General features: G+C 37.5%; 1 protein-coding gene across 1 annotated transcript in view; it reads right to left on the bottom strand.

The window, feature by feature from the left end:
• Positions 1–18,366, bottom strand: part of SLC25A31 (solute carrier family 25 member 31) — a 32,682-nt gene extending 14,316 nt beyond the window's left edge. Inside the window, exons 1-3 of the mRNA XM_036079415.2 lie at positions 18,123–18,366; positions 8,106–8,233; positions 32–149 (exon numbers count right to left, since the gene is read on the bottom strand). Coding sequence (XP_035935308.1) covers positions 32–149; positions 8,106–8,233; positions 18,123–18,366 — 490 coding nt within the window. The remainder of the gene's footprint in view (positions 1–31; positions 150–8,105; positions 8,234–18,122) is intronic.
• Positions 18,367–20,959: the final 2,593 nt, after the last annotated feature.

Raw genomic sequence — 20,959 nt, 5'->3', positions numbered from 1 at the left:
GGGAGAGTTAGTATTTTTGAAAATCCTATACCTTTTCCAATATCAGCACCTAATCGGGTTCGGGCAAAGTCTAGCGGATAAACTACACATAAGGATGTTGCTCCAGCAGCTCCACCAGAAGCCAGGTTTGCCAAAAACCACCTCCAGAACTGAAACATATTAATTAAAAAGTGGTTACTATAGAATCTGTTTAAAATTCTTATTTTCATAAAGGTTCAGAAGCCAGATTCAAACTGCTTTTATAAAGTAAACATTTATAATAATGTATATTATCCAAAATATTTCCCTTCATGTCCATGAAGGCTTTGTTTCTTTCCAGGCAGTCTGGGAGATACAATTTAAATGCTGATATACAGAAATTCTAAGATATTTTAACTGCCTCCAGCAAAAGTAGCCCAAATTAGCAAATGAGGCCACATAAGATAATCATCTCTTTAGACTATATAAATTTTTTGTTTAACACTCATGTTAGTTATGGCTAAAACATCAGACATCTATGGAGGCTTTAGTTGTACCCTTTTTTTGGTATGGGGGCAATAATACTTCATAATGCCATATTTTCACTTTGCAATTTTAGTAGATATTTAAACAGCTCAAAAAATATATTATTTTCAACTGCTGACATGAAAATTGGCAGAAATCAATTATAATATATTTGAGCAGCATGTAACTTAGGCCTTACTGATCTACTACTGGTTCACATGGGCTGTTGAGGTTCTTTTTGATAAATATTTAAAATGTGCCCTGCTTAGGTCCAGTAAACTGCTTTTCAATATCTAGAGCTTACTGGAGAAGAAAAGAATATTTGAATTGGAGTGGTTATAGAAAATCTAAGGTACAAGACCACTGTAACCATTTAAAATACATGAAAATGAATAATATTCTAGTCAAGTTCAGTTTCTTGCTTTATTCTCTAAGTCTCAGCTTTGGAACTCTCAATTTTCTCTTGGCCTAGAAGGACTTTCCTATCTTTTTTAAACAAAAAGTTACTGATTTATACTCTAATTCAAATTCAACTTCTTCCATGACACCTCTGATCTCTAAACCTATCCAAAACTGTGTGTAATCATCTCTCTCCATAAATACTTCAGATCTCAGAGAATTAAAGGTGAATCCTGTGACCAATATGTAAAATATGTCAACATGTTCCAGATTCTCATTTAAATAGTATTTACAATCACTTTCTACTTTCAATTTATAAGTATTTGTATATGTTTTATCTTACCTCATAAGGACTATAAATTTCTTAAAGTCAGGATTATTGTTATTTATTTAAGAGTTTTACTGAGATATATTTATACACCATACAATTTACCAATGTAAATTCACCATACAAGTCAATGGATTGTTAGTATATTCAGACTGTGCAACCATCACCAGTTTCAGAACATTTTCATCACTCCCCCCAAAAAAGCCCTATACCCACTGGAGTGACCAGAAGTCACACAACATCCTCCCCATCCCCCTGAGTCCTAAGTAACCATTAAGCCACTTTCTGTCCCTAGAGATTTGCCTATTATGGACATTTCCTACACATGGAATAACACAGTATGTATCTTTTGTGAATGGCTTCTTTCATTTAACATAATGTTTTCAAGGCATATCCATGTGGTAGCAGGATTAGCATTTCATTCTTTTTTATTGCCAAATAATATTCCATTATATGGATTTACCACATGTTATTTACCCATTCATCAGTTCATGGACATTTTGGTTGCTTGCAATTTTTTGAGGCCCAGATTCTTAATTCATCAGTTTATTTCACAAGACAAGTCACGGGCCTTGCCCAGAATAATAGTAATGCATTCAATAAATACCTGTTTAATGAGGTACTAGTAATCCCACATACTGTCCTCAGACTCTCATGGCTCCTTTTCAGTGAAACTCCTAGGTTTTGTATGGGTACCCATGTTTCATAATCACCCAGAGATAATTAGATCAGGAGATTGCATCTGACCCCAAGGTAGCTAATCCATAATCTAGTAGATAATCTGTAACCTGATAGAAAAAGATGAGCAGGACCAGAGTCTATTTCTTAGGAATTTGACTCTAAAATTCTATGCCAATTAACAGGAAGGACAGAAATGGAAAAGATACTAAATAACTATTTTTAGGTCTCAGTCCTCTTTGAGATTGTTGCAAGCAATAGAACCTCTTCCAATAAAAATCACATATGTATAAACACACTTTTAGTGGTTTAAGGTATTCCTCAAACATTCATGGATCCCAGGAAGGCAGATCAATGACTTTCTGGGTAGATTATCATATAATTTATTATTCAAACCATGACACTTCTGACAGTGGAAGTGGGGCTTTGGAAAAAATGACACAGGCAGGCAGAACATGTGTAAGTAGTATGGCCAACCTTCTGACGGAAGAAAGGAAGGGGGAAGGAGGAAAGAATGAAAGGAGCAAGGAGAGGGAGAAAAGAAGTATCTATGTTATTATAATCTTGCAAGTGTTCGTATAACAAAATCTATCCTTCCACAATTAAGCTTGAAAATAAAACAGACCAAGAGGAGGTGGTGTATCAGTATAGATCAGAGTTTCAGTTATTGTAAGTCAGTAATTTCAGATATTACTATATTGTAAAAGGAGAGAAATCAGGGAGGGAGAGGAGGATGAAAGAATCTGAGGGTTTTGGAGGAAAATAATCTTGTTTATTTTCAACTGTAGACAAATAAATATCGCATTAACAGACTTGACGCACTGAAGAACAAACGCCCTAGAACCGAAGTTTTTCCAACAAAGTCTGTCTGGGCATGAAAGAGAGCTGGGAGAAGTTCTAGTCTTCCTTGTCAAGGGTTGTACTGGAAGCTACTAAAATGTGGCAGAGAAACATTTTGTGCCCAGGCTCAGCTAAGGTTCACTCAGTCTAGTCACCTCAGCTGACAGAGAAATAGAGTGCAGTTGAAGTCGATCTGAGTTTGGGAGTTAGAAAGACCTGAACAAATGATTTGGTCAAGTGCTCTCACCTCCGAGTCTTGTTTTCCTTACCTTTACATTTAGGATAAAAATACCTACCTCAAAGGGTGAGGTGAAAATTCAATGAAACAATATATAGTAGGCATATAGCTCCCCATCATGGTTATTACTACTACTATTTTTTTTTTTTAAAGAAGGCTCTACGTCCAGCATGGAGCCCAACATGGGGCTTGAACTCACGACCCTGAGATCAAGACCTGAGCCAAGATCAAGAGTCTGATGCTTAACTGACTGAGCCACCCAGGCGCCCCCCCCCCATGGTTATTTTTAAAAAGCTTCTTATTTTGAAAAAATTGCAGATTCACATGCATCCTAAGAAATGATACAGAGAGAGTCTATAAACCCTCCAACTAATTTCCCCTAATATCTAGCATAACTATAGTAGAGGAAACCAACATTGATGAAGATTATCTTATTCAGATTTCACCAATTTTACATGCATTTGTTTGTGTGTGTATTTAGATATATGCAGTTTTATCACATATGCAGATTCACGTGACCACCGCCACAGTCAACAGTTCCATTATAAAGATCCCTCGATGCTACCCTTTTACAGCCATAACTATCTCCCTCTCTTCTAGCAACCACCACTATGCTTCTATCTCAATGATTTTGACATTTCAAGAATGTTATATAAATGAAATCAGAAAGCAAATAACTTTTGAGATTGAGTTTTTTTCACTTAGCATTCAAAGTTGCTGCTGTATCAAGTTTATTCTTTAAAAAATTATAAAATATACATAACATAAAATTTACCATTTTAGTCTTTTAAAAAAAGATTTATTTGAGAGAAAGAGCATGCAGGGGGAGGGGCAAGAGGAGAGGGAGAGAGAGAATCTCAAGCAGAATCCCTGCTGAGCATGAAGCCCAACATGGGGCTCCATCTTAGGACGCTGAGATCATGACCTGATCTGAAACCAGGAGTCAGGCACTTAACCCACTGAGTCACCCAGGTGCCCCCCATTTTAGCCATTTTTAAGTCTATAAGTCAGTGACACTAAGTACATTCACAATAACATAAAAACATCACTCTTCTTGGGGCACCTGGGTGGCTCAGTTGGTTAAGCATCTGACTTCGGCTCAGGTTATGATCTTGGGGTCCTGGGATGGAGTCCCGAGTCGGGCTACCCACTCAGCAGGAAGTCTGCTTGTCCCTCTGCTCCTCCCCCCGTTTGTGCTCTCCCTCAAATAAAGAAATAAAATCACTTAAAAACACCCAACACATCACTACTCTCTACTTCCAAAACTTCATCATCCCAAATAGAAACTCTGTACCCATTAGATAAAACTCTCAGTCTTCCTTCCTCTTAGCCCCTTATTCTATTTTTTGTCTCTATGAATTTGCCTGTTCTAGATACCTAAGTGGGATCATACAATATTTGTTTTATCAAAAGTTTGTTCCTCTTTATTGCTGAATAGTATTTCATGGTGTGATGCACCATAGTTTAACCATTCACCTGTTGAAAGACATCTGGGTTATTTCCAGATTTTGGTCTATTATGAAACAAGCTTCTATGAACATTGTGCACACTGGTTTTTGTGTGAATGTAAGTTTTCATTCTCTGGGATAATGCCTAAAAGTGTAACTGCTGGGCTGTATAGTAAGTACACGTTTAATTTATAAGAAACTGTCATCCTCTTTTCTAGAGTGGCAGTTAACATTTTACATTCCCACCAGCAATATAAGAATAATCTAACTTCTCTACATCCTCACCAACATTTGGTGTTGTCACTATTTTAGCCATTCTGACAGGTGGGCAGTGATAGCTCATGGTGGTAGATCAATCACTCTTTTTTCTTTTTTATTTAATTTTATTATGTTATGTTAATCACCATACATTACATCATTAGTTTTTGATGTAGTGTTCCACGATTCATTGTTTGCGTATAACACCCAGTGCTCCATGCAGTGCGTGCCCTCTTTAATACCCATCACCAGGCTAACCCATCCCCCCATGCCCCTCCCCTCTAGAACCCTCAGTTTGTTTCTCAGAGTCCATAGTCTCTCATGGTTCGTCTCCCCCTCCGATTCCCCCTCCTTCATTTTTCCCTTCCTACTATCTTCTTTTTTCTTTTTAAACATATAATGTATTATTTGTTTCAGAGGTACAGGTCTGTGATTCAACAGTCTTACACAATTCACAGCACTCACCATAGCACATACCCTCCCCAATGTCTATCACCCAGCCACCCCATCCCTCCCACCCCACCCCCCACTCCAGCAACCCTCAGTTTGTTTCCTGAGATTAAGAATTCCTCATATCAGTGAGATATGATACATGTCTTTCTCTGACTGACTTATTTCGCTTAGCATAATACCCTCCAGTTCCATCCACGTTGTTGCAAATGGCAAGATCTCATTCCTTTTGATGGCTGCATAATATTCCATTGTATATATATACCACATCTTCTTTATCCATTCATCTGTTGATGGACATCTTGGCTCTTTCCATAGTTTGGCTATTGTGGACATTGCTGCTATAAACACTGGGGTGCACGTACCCCTTCAGATCACTACATTTGTATCTTTGGGGTAAATACCCAGTAGTACAATTGCTGGGTCGTAGGGTAGCTCAATTTTCAACTTTTTAAGGAACCCCCATACTGTTTTCCAGAGTGGCTGCACCAGTTTGCATTCCCACCAACAGTGTAGGAGGGTTCCCCTTTCTCCGCATCCTCACCAACATCTGTCGTTTCCTGACTTGTTAATTTTAGCCATTCTGACTGGTGTGAGGTGGTATCTCATTGATTTGGATTTCCCTGATGCCGAGTGATGTTGAGCACTTTTTCATGTATCTGCTGCCCATTTGGAGATCAATCACTTTTAAACTCACATACTATATTTGTTTTTTCTTCCTTGCTTCTTTTAAGACCAGGTAAGAAACCAAAAATAATGATTTTCCTTTTTTTAGTTCTTTTTCTTCACTTTAGGGAGGTAAAGATGAGATAAAATTTTGATGCCCAAAGTCAGAAATAAAAGGGTCATTAATATCCAAATTTAGTAAATAGTATATATTTAAATATGTATTTATTTAATATACCTTTGAATACCTTTATATTCTAAATAAGATAGCATGTTTTCATAGGACTACTAAAGATGTTTTTACCTCAGGCTCTACTAATTTGAAATTTATTACAGATACTTAGCAAGGATCAAAGTTGACTTTAAAACTTTTAGAACAATGTTATTTATACTGTTAGGAATAGATGCCAGTAATATAAATATTCTGGTTAACTCAGGAGTTAATTCTCCATTTGGCTTAGTCTTCTAGAAATTATGTTTTTGGGGAGGTGGAGCGGGAAGTGTTCAGTAGAGTTAAATCAGCAAGTCTGCATTGCCCAAACCCTTCATATACTGAGATCTTCAGGACCAGCCCCTGACCAGTTCCTTCACGATAATGTCTAAGCCCTTGGAATATCCGACCTGTAAGAGTCTCTTTGTATGCTGGAGGCTTTGGACCACACCAGACAGTTTATGCTAACATGAGAATTTATGGTGAACACCTGTTTTTGTATGCTTGGAACACTGGGCTAACTTTTATCAGTTTGATCTCCTGGGTTAGCGGGCGGTGGCTGGAGTCTGAGTAGCTAAGGACAGTCACATTCCATGCCTACACAACTCCCAAAAGAATCCTGGACACCAATGTTCAAGTGAGCAACCCTGTTTGGCAACACATCATATGTATTCTCACACATCATTGCTGGGAGAATTAAGTACTGTCCATGTGACTCTACTAGGAGAAGATAACTAGAAGCTTGCATCTAGTTTCTCCTGAACTCTGTCCCTCTGTGCTTTTTCCCTTTGCTGATTTTAATCTACAGTTTTTTGCTGTAAAAAACCATGAGTGTAGTAGCTTTTCTGAGTTCTTTGAGTCCTAGTGAATCACTGAACATGAAGGTGATCTTGGGGACCTCTGATGCAGGTTCTGAGTCAAGAAAAGTTCCAATTATTACAGCTGTCAGCTAAAAAAGACAGGAATATTTTTCCCAGTGCCTACCATAAAGCACAGTACTATGATAAACACTTTACAAGTAATTTCATCTAAACGTCATAAGCTTTTTTCAGATGAGAAAACTAAGGAGCACAGAGGTGACTTTTTAAAAATTCACACAGCTAAATAACAGAGCACTAGGATCCAAATCCAGATCTTCTAAGTCTAAAGAATTCTCTTCATTACCTTTATATCTCCCATGACAAAATAGACAGTGCAAATTACTCATTAAACATTTGTTAATGAAATATAAATTGTGAGGGGCGCCTGGGTGGCTCAGTGGGTTAAGCGTCTGCCTTCGGTTCAGGTCATGATCCCAGGGTCCTGGGATCGAGTCCCACATCGGGCTCCCTGCTTAGCGGGGAGCCTGCTTCTCCCTCTCCCACTCCCCCTGCTCTCGCTATCTCTCTCTCTCAAATAAATAAATAAATCTTAAAAAAAGAGAGATATAAATTGTGAAAAAATGGGAATAAAGGATATGAAAAGAAATTTAAAAAGGTAGCAAAAAATAAATGTTATAAAAACAGCTGCTTTTATAAAGAACCTCCTAGGACAGCTCAATTGGTTGGTTGGCTGGTTGGGGGAAAGAGAAAAAGAGAAAGGATAAAGGGGAAGAGAGACTTTGTAAGGGTAAAGGGAAGACCTTAAGAGTAACATAGGTGGTATAGTGTATATGGAGGCAACAAAACAAACAGAAACCAAAACAAATGACATATAGTTCATACAAATAGGAAATTTTGAAATTGAAATTCTGTAATCAAGGGAGTGATTACCTTGAAAAGAGAAAGTACTTTTTCAATAAAAAAAGAATCCTCCAACTTCAACTTATTGCTTTTCTGTTTTGTTTGATTTGATCTCCCTAGGCACTTTAATCTCAGCTAAATAGAGCCTTAGTCATAAAAATGAAAAAATGTACTTCTTCAGGAAATTAATTCCTCAGATATGTAGGAATACAAATCTGTTGATTGCTTTTTTTGAACTTTCCTAGTGCAGTAGAATAGTGATTATAACATGTACATGTTTTAATATTTCTTCTACCACTCAGCACCTCCTCCCCAAATAAAACATCATAGGTTAAGGCAAACCCAACTATTTCTTAGAAAATAACAGATATTAAAATGTACTTACCTGTTTTTCTTTATTTATTCCAGACATGAAAAGTTGTTTGTATTTGTCTTTAAAAGCAAAATTTAGAGCTTGTGTTGGAAAATATCGGATAACATTTGCCAAATTGCCACGCCAATAACTGAAGAAACCTACAAAAGAAAACATATTAAATATAAACTTGTATTATTATTAAAAAATTCCCATAGTTTTAACAAACTTAGTTATTTGAACTATCTAAAACTTACACCTTTTCTCATGAGAAAAAATTAAGTCTACATGTGAATCCACTGAAGAAAAAAGGCAGTGTTAGCTCCATGTACCCCATTCCAATTTTGTTAATTGCCAATAAAAAGCCTTAAATACCTTAAAATCTACGGAAAGTATCATCATTTGAATATAAGGCTTTTTACTAGAAGAAAAACAGAGCTCACTAATATTTGTCAGAGAAGCTAGTAATCCTTAGCCTCATTTCCAAATCAGGATATGCAATTCCTATGGTTAGAACAAATTGGTTTGTATATATACATATGAAAATGAGAAAGCCTTAAGAATCTAAAGTGGGGGCCCCTGGGTGGCTCAGTCTGTTCAGCGTCTGACTCTTGATTTTGGCTCAGGTCACGATCTCAGGGTTGTGAGATTGAGCTGCACATGGGGCTCTGTGCTGGGTGTAGAGCCTGCTTAAAACTCTCTCTCTCTCTCTCTCCCTCTGCCCCTTACCCTGACTCCCTCTCAAAAAAAAAAAAAAAAGAGTCTAAAGTATACTTATTTTTACCTTCTGGAACCTAGCCAGAAAAGGGATCAATTTACAATTCAAGGCATTCTCCAGAGGCCTGATGGAGAGACTGGAGAAAACTTTACAGGTCAATAATCTTCCCATTTCAAATCTCCATGGATTGACCAATCCTTAAAATGCAGTCATTGTGTTACCCCTATAATTCAGAGCTACCTTTATAATCTTTATAATTGAGCTGCCCTAGAATACAATAGGCTATCTTTTCAGCAGCCATAGTTGTTTCTAATAGATTGCAAATTGTCCAATGGTTTGATCTGGCTACTCTGAACAGGATACCTCTAGTCCCAGCTTGGAGAATACCCAGAATCAATCTTCTAAAGATACACATTCAAATGAAAATAATCTCAGTTGACTGGGCTGATGCTCAAAAACTGAAAGTTATATTTACTTGTTAAATAAGAAAGTCTGATTTGTGGGGGGAAAAAACAAAACACAGGATTTCAGTGAATCCCAAACTGCAAGTAAAGCAATTGCACAAAGATAATTAAGAAGCATATTTAATAGCCAAGAAATAATCTCAGTACTCACAACTGATTCTGTTTTTACTAGGACATGGACCATGTAATGCTAAATGTTACCATTTCCTGAGTATTTAATATGTGCCAGGCACTGGCCAAAGGCAGTATATTTCATTTAATCACCACATTATGCTTATGAGGTAGGTTCTCCTATAGTACCCATATTATACATGCACAAACTGAAACTTTAAAAGTTTAAAAAACTGTCTACAGACATGGTTAGTAAATAGCCAACCAGGATTTAGTCAGGTCTTGTGTCTGACAACAAAACTCTATTCCAGGTTTGGGTTTCTGGAGAAATAAATCTTTAAAAATCTTTAATAAAAGTGTGGTAAATAAAGCTCTTTTTAAAAAAGGAAACTGATTATTATAAAAAACTTTTGAGGCAGTATTAACAAAAACAACAATACTAAATTCTAGGAACTTATTTTTATTCATTTAATCCTCATAATCACTCATGAGGAAGATATTAGTCTCTCCATTTTAAAGATGAGGAAATAAGTTAAAAAAGAACTTCTAAGGCAGAGGGAAGTTAAGTAAGTTGCCCAACGTCACTTAAAAAACTGTAGCTCTGGTACCCTATGACCCAGCAATTGCACTACTGGGTATTTACCCCAAAGACACAGATGTAGTGAAAAGAAGGGCCATATGCACCCCAATGTTCATAGCAGCAATGTCCACAATAGCCAAACTGTGGAAAGAGCCAAGATGCCCTTCAACAGATGAATGGATAAAGAAGATGTGGTCCATATATACAATGGAATATTACTCAGCCATCAGAAAGGATGAATGCCCAACTTTTACATCAACATGGATGGGACTGGAGGAGATTATGCTAAGTGAAATAAGTCAAGCAGAGAAAGTCAATTATCATATGGTTTCACTTATCTGTGGAACATAAGGAATAGCATGGAGGACATTAGGAGAAGGAAGGGAAAAATGGGGAGGGGGAATTGGAGGGAGAGATGAACCATGAGAGACTATGGACTCTGAGAAACAAACAGGGTTTTAGAGGGGAGGGGGGATTGGTTAGCCCGGTGATGGGTATTAAGGAGGGCACGTACTGCATGGAGCACTGGGTGTTATACGAAAACAATGGATCATGGATCACCACATCAAAAACCAATGATGTATTGTATGGTGACTAACATAACATAATAAAATTAAAAACAAATAAACAAACAAAAACAAACAAACAAAAAAAACTGTAGCTCTGGGATTCAAACCGAAGCAATCTGGCTCAATAACTTAGTCCCTTATCTACAATACTTTTCCATATATACTTTAATCAAGTGAATATTTTCTATACTAAGAAAGGTCAACTGTTTTTCTTTAATGGAAGCAAAGTAAAAATCTTAAAACATAAGAAATGTAAGCAAATTATACAGAAATATTTCTTGCTAGTTATGGCCACATTGAATTATTGAGGGAGACTGGTGAATCTAATTTTTGGAGGTATTTTTAGTGATTTTTAAGTTCTTCATTGTTAATGAAAACATTTAAGAAAGCATTTGTATTTTCTTAGAGGTTAGAACTCCAGAAGAGAAATACAGAGAATGAAATATGACTGTGTAAATGATATTGAAGAATATGATTTGATTTTCTAGACCATGGTCTATAGTAACACAACAACAGGTTATTGGCAGAAGACAAAGTCAATTTTAAAAGGATGAAAAAGAACGTATTGGCTGGGAAATTGCCAATATGATCAAATGGGATTTAAGTTGAAAAAAATCATTTGTTTAAAAAAAAATAAAGTTTAGAAAAAGTGCCATATATCAAAAGATATTAGAATTTCCATTTTATACATGGCTTTTAAATATTAATAGTCATTTTGGAAATGGCTCACTCAGCTGAATGGTACTGAGATACTATGGGTTTTAGATTATAAGTTATTAGTAATAATTCTGTAATTATGATTATAGTCTGAATTAGTATTTATTTCACAAAAGAATATCATATAGGGGTGTGGGGGTGGCTTGGTCAGTTAAGCATCTGACTCTTGATTTCAGCTCAGGTCATAATCTTAGGGTTGTGAGATCCAGCCCCACCTCAGGCTCCAAGTCCACAGGGAGTCTGCTTGAGATTTTCTCTCTCACTCTGCCCCTCCCCACCAAGCATGCTCGCTTTCTCTCTAATAAATAAATAAATCTTTAAAAAAAAGAGTGTCGTATATAAGAGCAGTAAAAAGGTTTGTAACTTTGGCTAATGAATTAAACATAAGGGAAGATTTTGAAGACAAAGTCATCTGAAAATTAACACAAGACCATAAAAGAGTACTGGATTTATGAGTCAAGGGGTTTGGTAGAGTTGGCTGAAGAACCTATTCTTTTTAGCAAAAATGCATTTACATGAAAGAAACCTAAAAAATTCATCAAAGCAAATGTCAATGTCTCAATGAAAATCTTAAACAAACAAACAAAAAATCTGGAAACAAATCCCTAGAAGTATAACAGGAAAACTGGCAGCTCTTAATGGGTTATATCTAAAAAAAAATATAATCTCACATACATAAAATACTTTTGCATATATTTCACAGAATTCATGGATTCCCTGAAGCTACAGTACCAGGTTAAGAACTCCTCTTTGGGGGGATCTGGGTGGCTCAGTTGGTTAAGCCTCTGCCTTCTGCTCAGGTTGTGATGCTGGGGTCCTGGTATCAAGCCTCATGATGGGCTTCCTGCTCAGTAGGTAGCCTGCTTCTCCCTCTCTCTCTGCCCTCCCCCCACCCCCTGCCACTTGTGCCCTCTCTCTCTCTCAAATAAATAAAATCTTAAAAAAAAAAACCCTGTTTTAATCTTTTTTCATAGATCACCCTTAACAAATTTATTCTTATTCCTTTCCTTGCATCTCACTGCTATACCATGCTTTTAGGAGCTTCAAGGTCCCTGCTAAGAGTGCAAAGGGAAAGGAACCTCAAAGTGAAATTCTGAATGTATTTTCTGTAGGAATATTATTTCTGGGGGCCAGATTTCAGGGTTTTATTCAACTATACTTTAGGTACACTATGTATCTATGTAGGTTGCCTCAGACAGACTACAAAAACCTACTTTTTGTATAATGCAAGTTTATACCAAATACATTCATTTACAAATGAGTATCAGGAATATATGTCTGTAAATTTAAGAAAGCATACATACTGATTAAAGAGTTAAAATTTATTAAGTATTAATTGCAACAGACACATGGTTTAACACTTTGTTTAACCCTCACAACTAGCATATTGGGTAGGTACTATTACTATACCCAGTATACAACTGAGGTGATTGAGGCTAACAGAAGTTAAATAAAAATTGCTGAAGGTCACAGGTGAGGAAAAGGCTGGGACTTGATTCCAGAATCTGACTCCAGACCTAGAGCTATTGAATCTCTACTGCCTCTCTATAAAAATCCACCCTGGCTAAAACAGTAGTATTTTTTAGTCAGTATAATCCATTCTGGGGGTGCCTGGAAGCCTATTTAAAAAAAAAAAGAATGATCCATTCTGGATAAAAACAGTATTTTTGGTCAGAATAAAACAAGGGAAAAGAGTGATGCAAATGTAGGAGTATTTTGACTCTCTCAAGTCATATAGAATAAAAGGACAGTTTCTTAAGATATAACCACAAAATTGGTAGAGAAAAACATAGTGATTGTGGTATCTTTCTCTGTTAATAACAAAATATCTAAGTTTTTTACTTAATTGCTAAGAAAAAAAATCTCTTCAAAATCTAAGGCTGAGAAAAACTATTATAAACTTAATTCTGAGAAAATAATTAAGAATTAAAATAGAACAAACAAATGAATATAGGGGGGAAAAAGAGAGAATGAGGCAAACCATAAAACAGACTCTTAACTATAGAGAACAAACTGAGGGTTCCTGGAGGGGAGGTGGGTGAGGGCATAGGTTAAACGGGTGATAGGAGGGCACTTGTAGTGATGAGCACTGGGTGTTGTATATAATTCTACACCTGAAACTAACATTACACTGTATGTTAACTAACTGGCATTGAAATAAAAACTTGAAACTAAAAAAAATAATAATTAAAATAGATCTGATGGGAAAATGAGAAAAAGTTACAGAGCCATTTACTGGTGAACTTATTTGCCAAGAATGAGAATGCTAGGCATGTTTGGGTATAAATATTCTAGACTGGTGGGCTACAACATGTTTTGACAATATGCCTATCAGTAAAAAATATGTAAGCATGACTTTCAAATATATATATACTAAAAAAATTATATACATTTTCCACTATACTACTCCATTATGCACATTTGTAAAATATACCCAAAATAGAAATTAAAGGATGAAATAAAGATTTTTTAATTTAAAAACCTCTTATTTGGTACCTAGTACATAGCTGACTTGCTGAGGATAGCATTAGGAATACATTTCTTGGTCTTATAGAGCTTGTATTTTGAGAGAGAGGGACCAGGGAGACAGACAACGAACAAATAAATATGTCAAGTGGCCATAAGAACAAAAACAGTATATGGAGATGGAGGAATGAGGAAGGGCTATTTAGATAGGGTGGTTGGGAAAAACTTCTGGCTAGGAGATATTAGAGCATAACTCAGCATTCATTTGAACAATTAAACAGCATTTTTAGATATCTTACTAATCATGATGTTTTCATACCATCATTTGCTATATATCTCAAGTCACCCTTAGGGTAACATTCATTCTTAAGAACAGTATACATGAATCTATGTTTCAAATAGTCTTCTTGATCATTTCAAATATTCAAATAGCCTTCTTGTCTCTATAAATCCAATTGAGCAAACATAAACTATGTTTATTATATAATAATTGAGGAAGGGTGCATGTCATCCCCTCTCCAGTGCGTAATTCATACTTTCTTTCAGAATGCCTTAGTGTCCTGTGATATATAATTCACATCTGGCTCAAGCGTAGGTGCCAGTGCCAACTCATATACCAAATATCATAGTTTACTTTCCCATTTTATTTAAAGTGAATGCCTAATATTTTCTTTCCATACCCCAAAACACTGTTTTCAAGATATAAAAAACCTCATGGCCAGAAACTCCTAAAAAAGAAAAGAGATCTGGTAGGTGCTTAAAAATGAGCTGCACAGATCAGATCTTCAAAAGATTAGGTTTACAATGTATTAAATAAAACAATTATTTTAATTTAAAATATTCTTACATATATGCATATTGTACCCAGTGAAAAATTATTGCATAGACACCAAAATGTTAACTGTGGTGATTTTAGTAGTGATTTGTTTTACTTTCTGCTTCTTTATATTTTCTAACTTTCTATAATAAACATGCATTATTTGTATAATAAAGGATTAAACAGCATTAAATTAAATGCACACGAAGTTGGAAGGTCCTACAACCAACTAAAGAATAGAATAAATCTTTTTTTTTTTTTTTAAGATTTTTATTTATTTATTTGACAGAGAGAGACACAGCAAGAGAGGGAACACAAGCAGGAGGAGTGGGAGAGGGAGAAGCAGGCTTCCTGCTGAAAAGGGAGCCTGATGCGGGGCTCGATCCCAGGACTCTGGGACCATGACCTGAGCTGAAGGCAGACACTTAATTACAGCCACCCAGGCGCCCCAAGAATAGAATAAATCTTTAAGAATAGCATCAGCCAAGATAAATCCAGAAGCTTTCATAAGCCAAGGAAAGCTTGTAAGAAGTATGAAAGGTACCCAAAGAGATGTTTAAAGCTAAGTTCAGAGCTTTAAAATGAAGAGATCTATCTTTGGAGTAGAAAGAAAGCAGAGATAAGGTAAGATAGTGTGAGAGCATCTACTTGTGCCTAAGGAGTTCATTCTCTCAGGCTCATTTCATGTTGCCTACAGAAAAGTTATCAGTAAAATGAGAGCAAACATGAAACACAAAAGAAACTTCAGAACATTTGAGATGGGGATGTGTCTTGATTTTCAAAAAAATGACAGAAGGTAAATTCCAGAAAATAACAATTTCAGAACTTGATTGCCTCGGTAAATTCCAGAATGATCTACCACAGTGATTCTCAAACTTACCAGACTCAAGTCCTCTATACAGAACAAATATTTTACAATACTTCCTTTACTATCTAGAAATAGGATTCAAAGACTGTGACCTCTTCAACAATTTTTTACAAATCCATATAATGCCCTCTCTACAGGGAGAGAAAATAAAGACATTCTGAATAAAATAGGTATTTTAATTAGTAAATTGGTGAGGCATGAACACACCATAGACAAAATGGTCAGATATTTGCCTCTACTTAATAATGAATGTTATACTTAAGATACCATTAACATTTCTTTTAAAAGGGCTTAATAAATATATTTGTGTATATAAATGTGCAATCATCATGAATTCAATAGTTAAGTGGTGATCAAATATCACAAGAAGAATTGGTGAGCTTTCCCAATGGTGAACAGTTCTCAGTACAATTTTTTTAGCAGGGGAGGGACAGAGGAAGAGGGAGAGAGAGAGAATCTTAAGCAGGGCGCCCCACACAGAGCCTGAGGCAGGGATCCAACTCACAACCCTGAAATCATGACCTGAGTCAAAATCAAGAGTCGGACACTTAACCGACTGAGCCACCCAGGCGCCTCTTATAAGGTACAATTCTTAACAAAACAAAGTACAACATTCCCTCTACTCACATGGTAGCTGCATTTCTGGAATCAGTGTATATGGAAACTGTCCCAGATAGTTTGTGTTTATAAGGAAATCAGAGTTAGGTTCTAGGCTTAGAAAATCATAAACAGGTTTTACTGCTACAAGAATGTCCAGTGGGAGAACTGAGTCATTCAGGTTGCGGGATAAGTGTTTGTTGTGTAGGACTGGCCATGTACAGCAGCAGGATGTTTATCATCCCTGGCTTTTGCCTTTTACATCATTGCAATTAAGGATTACACCCTTCTATCTTTGTGCTAAACAAAAAATTCCCTACAAGTTTGTAAAAAAAATGCCCCTAGGTGGCAATATCATCTCTGTTGTGAATTCTAATCTCTTAGCACAATATACCATGGTGTGTGTATTCGTAACAAAGCCTTGTGTATAAGAATAGAAAACATCTTAAAGTTCTGCTTATGATCATCTCATTGGAAGGTAAAGAAAACAGGGACTGGAATACTATTCAGAATGCTCTCAATTTACAAGAGCCATATTGAATATGTTTAGGTTTAAATATCATTTAAAACACTTAAAATATAAAATGAATTAGCACTGATCAGCACAATCTGACCAGGATATTTAACTTTACCTGACTAAATATTTAAAGCAGATTAGCTAATAGATAACAGAGTCCCTTACTTCTCTGAAAAGGTCTTATAATATCACCCAAGAAGAGATAGGTTCCCACTTTTCCTTTAAAAACCCTGGTGGAAATGGGAAGCTTACTGTGATAAAACAAATGGGAGTGGAGAAATATGAAGCACTATGAAAGACCTGAGCTCAGCTCCCTAGATGGGCATTCTAAATTTACAACTTAGATGATGCCTTAAGAATTACACTTAGGGGCATCAGCCGGTTGAGCTGGGTGGCTCAGTCTGCCTTCGGCTCAGGTTATGATCTCAGGGTCCTGGAATTGAGCCCGGCGCGTTGGGCTCCTTGCTCAGCAGGAAGTCTGCTTCTCCCTCTGACTGCCATTCCCCCTGCTTGTGCTCTCTCTCTAATAAAATCTTAAAAAAAAAAAAAAAAAAGAGTTACACTCCACCCTAAATACTACACTCAACAGCTTAAGAGGAGTTGTAACTACATCCCTAGGGAGAGAAGGCTTTTTTCATGGAAGAGTAACCATAGACATAGGAGTGGAAGAAAGGATGGCACTGGAGTTGAAGCCAGTTCACTTCTTGTTCAGAATACACAATAAATAAGCCTATATCCTTTTTAAAGTTCATATAGAGTTTTCAACTGAAATCAACTACATGGGTGAATTATAGAAAATTGTTGATAAATTTATCCTCTTATCCACTTAGCTAACTTAGGAGCAATTCTGCAACAGGAGGATATTTAATGGTTAACAAAGCACTTTCATTATTTATTCCTTGAAATCATTTCAATAATCCTGGAAAAAAACCCTCCACAATGAAAAAAGATCAAAATTTTAATTAAGGCAGGGCTGATGCAAAATACTACTGTCTTTATTTAAAATTTTGGTATTTTGCTCATTTTGGATTTTTCGCATTTTGATTTATATCATTTGTCTTTTTGAGTTTTGGGAGCCCTCCACAAATTTCTGTAGGGGTGAATGCCTCTTTAGTTTCCGCCCTGGTCTTCAGTAGTTCTCAAGAATAAACAGAACCTCTTTTCACTGAATAGGAACCAGAGTACTGGGAGGCTCCGACACTTCCCGTATCTGGAGTACTTCTCTTAAAAGTACTATTTCAACAAATATTTAAGCACCTTAAAGCACCTGTTAACATACAGCCAAGTACCTAATGGCATCTCCCTCAATCCTGGGAGGTCAACCACTTTCCTTCTGAGCCAGGCACAACTGCACCAAGGTGTAAATCCTGATGTTGAGGAGAAACTTAAGAGAAAGAGAATGTGGTGGCCTCTCCTACCCAGCACTGGTCACGTTATAGGCCTTCTGGGCTCCAGGAAGCCTAGCCTCTTGAGAGTGGCTAAGAAACTGAATTCTCAACAGTGAAGAAATAAACTCATCACCGACCGATGCGGCTGTGGTGCAGTCCATCCCCTCTCGCTCCACCCCCTTTTCTGGGAAGCTGACCTAGAATGGGAACGGCTGGCACGGCGGCCTCTGGTACGCACCTTGCTCGCGGGGAATCCGCACCAGGCAGTCCACCATGCCTTTGTACTGCGCCTCGGCACTGATCTGCTTGGACGACGCCTGCACCTGCAGCAGCAGCTTCACCCGCTCGATGGGGGCCACGGCAGTCTTGGACACAGCCGCTGCGACCCCGCCTGCCAGCAGGTCCTTCCCGAAGGATGCGGGGTCAAAGAGCCGCTTTTCCGACTTCTTCTCTTGCTTCTTCTTCGGAGGTTCACGCTGCATGGTGGGACAATGGAGGTAAAAACAAGCAGCAGCAGTGGGAAACAAGGCTGAGAAGGACGACGGAGGGAAGCAGAAAACCGCTTCAGCGTCGTCCTGGCGGGAAAGCAGCGCTCAGGATGGCGGGATATCAGCGTGCAGGGCCCGGGTTCCCCGGAGCTGCGCAGGCGCCTCCAACCGCCTCCCGCCTTCCGGCACCGGCCACGTGACTCCCGACACGTGGCTCCTGGGCGCCGAATGCGGCCTCGACAATCCTCCATGGGGGCTTTCCTTGCTGCCCGCAGGGTCAGCAGGCCATGGGTACTGAATCGCAGAGGTGCAGGAAGGGAGCCGGGAGAGCTAGTCCAGTATAAGGATATTTAGGAGCCAAAACTAGAACAGAGTAGTAAACCAACTAAAAGCCAAGTTTAGTTTTAGTTACCAGGGTTATCCTTCCATTTTCTCGTACAAATCGCTTCAATTTCTGCTCCTTTAATTTGGCAGGGATTGTTTATCTAGTCACGTTTTCAGTCTGCCTTTGCTGATAGCACCCCAGTGGCTTAATTTAACATGTTCCTCTTTATTCTGTATTTTATTTAAATTGGTAATTTTATCTGGAGCTGTGGTCCCAATCCATACTGACCGAAGGAGAGAGGGCTGGGCTGTTTTAACTAATGCTTGGGCTTAGGGATTCTGATGTGCAAGGCTGAGAACCAATGACCTGTTCTAGAACAGTGTTTCACAGCCTTTTTGTTTTACGACCCCTTTTCACTCTTAAAAAATTAGGACCACAAGGAAGCTTCTGTTTTTGTGTTACACATATTGATACCATTTCAGAAACTGAAACGGAAAATTTAAAAATATTAACTTAAAATAACCTATGATATAAATAACATTTTAAATAAAAAGTAACTATTTTTCGAAACAAAAAAAATGAGAATAGCCTTGTTTTATATTTTTGAAAATCTCTTTAATGCCTGACTTGTCCCCACTCTACTGCAATACCACACATCGTGTAGCTGCTGGAAAACTCCACTGCACCGAGAGAATGAGAGTGAAACAGGCAAATAGCGTCTCAGTATTAATAAGAAAAGTTTTTATCTCATGGTGTCTCAGAAGAGGTCTTGGTGACATCTATACTCATAGCACAGTTTGAGAATTCATCTGGAAGCTTATCAAATTCAGGTCTGACTCTGGGCAAGAATACACAGTAGATGTACACCTATCCTGCACATAATGTCTCTTGCTCTATTTTCTTTCACCTTGCTTTTTTTCACTTTATACATCCTGGAGATCCTTCTGTGATAGTATATAATATATTCTGGATTTCTTTTTATAGCTAGTTTGATGGTTTCTAATAAGGGACAATGGAGGTAAAAACAAGCAGCAGCAGTGGGAAACAAGGCTGAGAAGGACGACGGAGGGAAGCAGAAAACCGCTTCAGCGTCGGACCTCTGTAGGACCTGCAGTCTTGAAACACCTCTGTAGGACCTGCAGTCTTGAAACACATCTACAAAACACGAATGAGTTACTTTTTTGAACTTGAGGTTCCAGTTTTTTATTATCTCAAGTGTGTTTTTGCACTTTTAATACGACTTGTCACTAGTACAAAACCACACATTTAGGCCAGGATTCCAGAGCAGGAATTTTGTTTATATTTTGATTACCTCATATAAAACCAGTTGGCAAGTCCTACTGGTACCATGTTTAATGCTATCTTCATTTCCATAGCAGCTTGACTCTTAACTGGATTTTCAGCCAAATCTCTCTCCATTTTACATGCTGCTGCCAGGTTAATCTTTCTGAAACAATTGCATTAATCATTATTCCTAGGCTTAAAAGATTTAAAGTCTTCTCATTGCCCGAACTTCGAAATCCTTTGTGAAATCCATTGCAAATTCAAGAAGTGATTGATTGATGTTTTATCCGCAAAAATATGAATAATGAAAGGTTTCGGTCTCCTTTAAGGGAATTTGAAGTATTAACAAGCATACAGGAAGAGATTTAAGGGGGCAGGGGGAATACTTGAGTCACACTCCAGGCAAGACTCTTTTTAAGGTGCCAAGAGAGGTCAAAGGAACTTCTCTGGTCACAGGGATCATACACATCTCAGACAGAAAAAGCAAGTGTTCTGTTGCTCTTCAGGGAGATTTTCTCTTCCTTCCTTGCCTCCTTCCCCCCCGCCCCCCAACCCCTTCTGACTCTATAGTTGACAGTGTTTATAGCATATTGCTTTATGATATCCTCAAGTGTATTTCTGACATACACTCATTCATAGAAGACAGCAAAAGTAGCTTTTTTTTTCTTTTTTTACCTTAAGAGCTATGAATCAGCTCTTTTCAATACACTGAGCTAAAAATGTTTAGCTGCATTGCATTTTATTTACTGATTTAGGGAACAAAAAAGTTCTGGTGATTTATATGTTGATATTAAAAGTATAGAGTCTCAGGGCCTTTGAGTTGTTCACTCCGCTTTCCTTAGAAATCAGCATGGTTAGTTTTCTCTCTTAGTTCAGGTCTAGGATCATCTCGGCAACCCTTTCCCTGGTTACCCCAGTTCTCACACTTCATATCCCATTTTCTTCCTTCAGTTTTTTTTTTTTTCCTCTTAGCTTTTA

The sequence above is a fragment of the Halichoerus grypus genome, chromosome 3 (genome assembly GCF_964656455.1).
Source record: "Halichoerus grypus chromosome 3, mHalGry1.hap1.1, whole genome shotgun sequence".
NCBI classification, from domain to species: domain Eukaryota; kingdom Metazoa; phylum Chordata; class Mammalia; order Carnivora; family Phocidae; genus Halichoerus; species Halichoerus grypus.
This window is presented reverse-complemented; position numbering and strand designations above follow the sequence as displayed.